Below are 4,829 nucleotides of genomic sequence, written 5' to 3' on the forward strand. Positions count from 1 at the left end.
ATCTGGGAGGCTTCGGAGACACCTACTCTTTTAGCGTTACTAGCTAAATAGTAATTTCGAACAAAAACTGCAAAAGTGCGCTATCCACACGAAAATATGCACTGCAAAGGTCTCTATGAATGGACATGAGTGTGATGTTAGAGAACACAGTGCTAGTTCGTGGCTGTGAATATGAATAAATACCATTGTTTGTGTAACAGGGGGTGTCGCTGTAAGTAGATATGAGTGGGACTGTGAGCGTATGTGAGTGAACGTGAGTGTAAGCATGTGCAAGCGTAAGGGGGCTTAAGTATAACTGAGTGGATGTCAGTGTAAGTGGTATTGAGTTTGATTCAGTGGATGTGAGTGCGAGTGGATACGAGTTTTGGTGTGATTGAGAGGGTATAAATGTGGGCGTGATAGAGGATCTGAGTGTCAGTGCATATGAGCTTTGTGAGCGGCCATGAATGTGAGCAGTTATGAAAACGTGCAAGTAGGTGGGAATGAAAAAGAGTTGGATAGAACTTAAGAACGCACCGGCTTTTCCCCGTCAAAGGACCCCTTCCAGTCAATGGCGTCGGCCGATTGTCATGAGCCTGCTAGCGTGACAATACAGGGAGCAGCAGCACAATAGAAAGAGGGGTCTATCCCAAACCATAGAGGGAAGGGTTTATCTCCTTTCATCTACCACCCTATGCTTTGTCACACTGGCATAGTCATGAGATTCGGCCGACGCCATTGACAGGAAGGGGTCGTTTGACGGAAAAATGCGCTGCGTTCTTGAATTGTATCCGACTCTAAACGTTTTATTCATCAATGATAGTTTGACTTAAGCTATCAATTTTCTCGTTTGTCGTGCCCTTAGTAAGATAATCTGTGAAATGTTTCTTTTATCAACAGACGTTTTATCTTCCATTCTTACTTGGTAGCGCATGCGGCGCCGACTTGAAGCAGGTTGCATAACCTACTCCAAATGTGCAAGCAAAGAAGAAAAAAGGAAGAAGGAAGTACAGAACGAGCACATCTGCAGAACATTAGTACGTCAGCAAGAAATCCCTTTCGCTCCCTAAAAAAACAGCTCCGCCATTAATTCCTAATTATCAAATACCTGGAGACTTACACGAGGTTGCAGTGTGAAAATAATTAATAAAATATCGGATCTCATTTCTTTCACGTTCCTACTCCAGCCTCGCATGAGCACTCACTGTGTGCCGCCCCATGCCGCCCCACGCTAGGATTATGCATTCCACTACAAGTTACCAATTAGCCCGCCTTTCTGCATTAACAATGTGGCATGAATAGGACATAAACACTGCCAGGACAAACTTCCACGGCAACAATTGGCGCCTTGCCAGACTGAGGCTTCGCTGTTGCGTCCCATACCAAGAAAGTTGATGAACATTTATGAGTCTGGTTGTCACAATGATCTGCGAGCTGCAAACAACCGCGTCGAAGATGTGACATAAAATTACAGCGCTGGAAAGAGCGCTCACACAGGGGAAATACGCAATGCCTCTTTAGAGCAGATATTAAGTGGACAAGGACGTCCGGCTAATCAGAATGCCTCTCCTGGCTTGAAATGTTCACGGCGCCAACCCTTCCTTTTTCAGAAACATTCGTTCTCTCCAGCATTAAATCACTCACGTCTGCCCCGTAGCGACCTTAGCAAGGTCATGACTGCGTGGTCTTCTTGAAAACAAACAGGTCGTTTTTCTTGTAATTTACACCGATTACAAAAACATATCGCTTCTTGGTTTCAGCAGAATTCATCTACTGCTCAAAACTAAGATTGCAATTCCTAATATTTCTGACCTTGTGAGAAGTTACTAATCATAAGTCGCAATGTCTGGCAGGCGTATGCAGTAAATATCGATGAAGAAATAAATAAATAGTGGCGCAAGTCTAAAGAATTCAATCAAAGGCCTCTCAAGATTTTGCGTGACAGAAACGTTGGCTCAACGACGAATAACTTTCATTTTGGTTTCAAAGGAATTGAGTTTTCGTGATATCCGGTCTGAAAATCTGCCTATCTGCCTCAGTGAAAGAATACCCAACCTGAGAAAAATATTCGGTTCTCACGTTCTCACTTCGCTGTTTCTCCTTAGAAATTTCCTAAACGCTATACAGGATCTGCCGAAAGCGTTTTTGGTGTTGATGAAAACAGAAGCTTAAAAAATTTTACGTTTCTTTATTTGCAGAAGCACTCAGGAGCACCATCCTGGAATGCAGAGTCCGAAAATTTCACTCACGGATGCAGCAACCACAAAGAAATGGAGTAGCGACACACTGAGGTCAACGCTTTCAGCGCGGTATCCCACATGCTGCGTGTTAAAATGCAGGGCACGCCGGCGCGCAAATATTAGAAGCTGATTTCTATCTACCTGAGCATGCATCGGTATAAGCACCCTGGTCATCTGGAGTTCACCAGGTGCTTCTAGAAGTTTCAAGTTTGTTTTTACCTTAGGAAGCCCCAGAGAAGGCATAAAAAGCCGAGTACTGCAAAGATAACTCGATCCGCCTGCCTTCTCAAGCACGGAATCGGTATCATCTTGCTATCATCGCCGCACTTTCACAAGCTTAGCGTTCTCGGTGCCCTTGAGGCTATTTTGCGGCGCTTTGATATATTCACAGTGGGGTGCCCTGGTCACTATCTCTAGTTCTTGCTGAGAAAGAGCCGTAAAAACATTCTTACTCTTCTTCAGGTTGCAGAACACCTGCTTTTCAATCGCATCGCAACCGGCCTGAAATCATACCGGTGACGTACGCTTTCGTTCCCTTGGCTATAAAAGCTTCAGAAACCATCAGTGGGCCAGCAGTTGGCTCAACAGCAGCTTTCAAGACACCATGGTAAGAGACTTTGCACCAGCCTTTTCTGTAACGCTGTAAGCAGTCTTTCATTGCAGGGTCCATACTGCGCATGGCAATCATAAACGCCTTACGCTATACCTGGTTAGCTCCATACGATGATTAGTTGGCTACCTATGTCAGCAGCAAAGCCCGATGCTCTCACTAAGGAGAACGTTCCTTTAACTAAAGTTTCAAATATCGCTCACGGAAAAGGGCACCAAAGCTTACTTTGTCAGCAAGTAACAAGTAGAGCTCAAAAATAAGCCATATCATTTTTTTGTAGCGAGCTGTTTCCGCGCAGACAAATGTTCACTAATCCAAATACCTTTTGTACTCCCTGCATACTGCCAAAAGAGAAAATGAAATATATTATTGTGTATTGAATCCTTTAAGCGAAAAAATATTATCACGGTCGGTTTACGGCCGCGCTGGGTGCATGGCAGTAAAACACTTTCACTACCCAGCCCAAAAGTATCTGTGTTATGGGGTAGGTTACTAACTAGATAAGGATGTTTCTTCCAGATCCGGGCTTGCGTTCTTCTGGCTCTGGCCACCAGCGCTTTCGCTGGCTTCGTCGGTTACGGCCCCGGCTACGGCCTTGGCTACGGCCTTGGATATGGCTATGGCCACGGCTACGGCCTTGGATATGGCTATGGCCTCGGTTACGGCTACGGCGTGCCTCACTACGGCCTCGGATACGGTTATGGCGTGCCCCGCTATGGCCTCGGATACACCGGCTTTGCTCCAGGTGTGGCCACCGTTGCCCATGCCGCCCCAGCCGTCGCCACCTACGCCGCTGCTCCAGCTGTGACCCGCGTTGCCGCTTACCATGCCACCCCAGCAGTGGCCACCGTTGCCCACGCTCCAGCTGTTGCCACCGTCGCACACGCTGCTCCAGTCGTCGCTGCTGCTCCCGCCGTTACCAAGGTGGCCACTACCTACGCTGCTACTGCTCCAGTCGTCGCCGCGACTCCCGCCGTCACCAAGGTTGCCACCACCTACGCTGCGGCTCCAGTTGTTGCCGCTGCTCCCGCAGTGACCAAGGTCGCCACCACCTACGCTGCTGCTCCAGTTGTTGCCGCTGCTCCAGCTGTCACTAGGGTAGCCACCACTTACGGTGCTGCCCCAGTTGTTGGCCCTGCTCCAGTCGTCAGCAGGGTTGCATACGGTGCCGCCCCAGTTCTTGGCCCTGCTTCAGTCGTCAGCAGGTTCGCATACGGTGCCGCCCCAGTTGTTGGCCCTGCTCCAGTCGTGAGCAGGTTCGCATACGGTGCCACCCCAGTTGTTGGCCCTGCTCCAGTCGTCGGCAGGTTCGCATACGGTGCCACCCCAGTTGTTGCAGCTGCTCCAGTTGTCAGCAGAGTCGCCACCACCTACGCTGCTGCTCCTGTTGTTGCCGCTACTCCAGCCGTCACGAAGGTTGCCACTACCTATGCTGCTGCTCCAGTGGTTGCGGCTGCCCCAGCTGTCACCGGAGTTGCCACTGCCTACCACGCCGCTCCAGTCGCCACCGCTGTGGCTGCTCCAGCCGTCGCTGCCGTTCACGCTGCGCCAGCAGTTGCAGCTGTGCACCATGCCCCAGCTGTGGCCACTGTTGCTCACGGGGTTCCAGCTGTCGCTGCCTACCACACTGCCCCAGTTTACGGCTACGGCGTTGGTCATCTCGGCTACGGTGTTGGCCACTACGGTTTTGGTCATGGCCTTCTGGGCTATGGCTTGAACTATGGCTACGGCCTCGGCTCTCCATTCCACTACACCAACCTTCTCCGCAAGAGGAAGTGTAAGTAACCTTAAATGGCACCGTATATAACTATCATTGTTTCGGTATAGTTTGTTTTAAATTTCCTTGACCTTTGCTATGAAAGACATGAGTAATTACTTGAACTGCTTGTGCTGCCTTCTGCAAATGAGCTTAGCTTGCTTCATGGCCCATTTGCATTAATGATAATATTTCTCTCCCTGCAGAAACCCTCAGAGCCTGAAGGCTTTCAGGAACGACAAGA

General features: G+C 49.1%; 1 protein-coding gene across 1 annotated transcript; it reads left to right on the plus strand.

The window, feature by feature from the left end:
* Window positions 1-442: 442 nt before the first annotated feature.
* LOC149363358 (uncharacterized) lies at window positions 443-4,614 on the plus strand. The gene is made up of 3 exons (XM_089568480.1): window positions 443-472; window positions 3,349-3,574; window positions 3,605-4,614. The coding sequence occupies exons 1-3, from the start codon at window positions 443-445 to the stop codon at window positions 4,612-4,614; spliced, it is 1,266 nt and encodes a 421-aa protein (XP_089424606.1).
* The last annotated feature ends 215 nt before the right edge of the window (window positions 4,615-4,829 follow it).

This window comes from Amblyomma mixtum, chromosome 2, assembly GCF_055824585.1.
Source record: "Amblyomma mixtum isolate Tamu chromosome 2, ASM5582458v1, whole genome shotgun sequence".
Lineage (NCBI taxonomy): Eukaryota > Metazoa > Arthropoda > Arachnida > Ixodida > Ixodidae > Amblyomma > Amblyomma mixtum.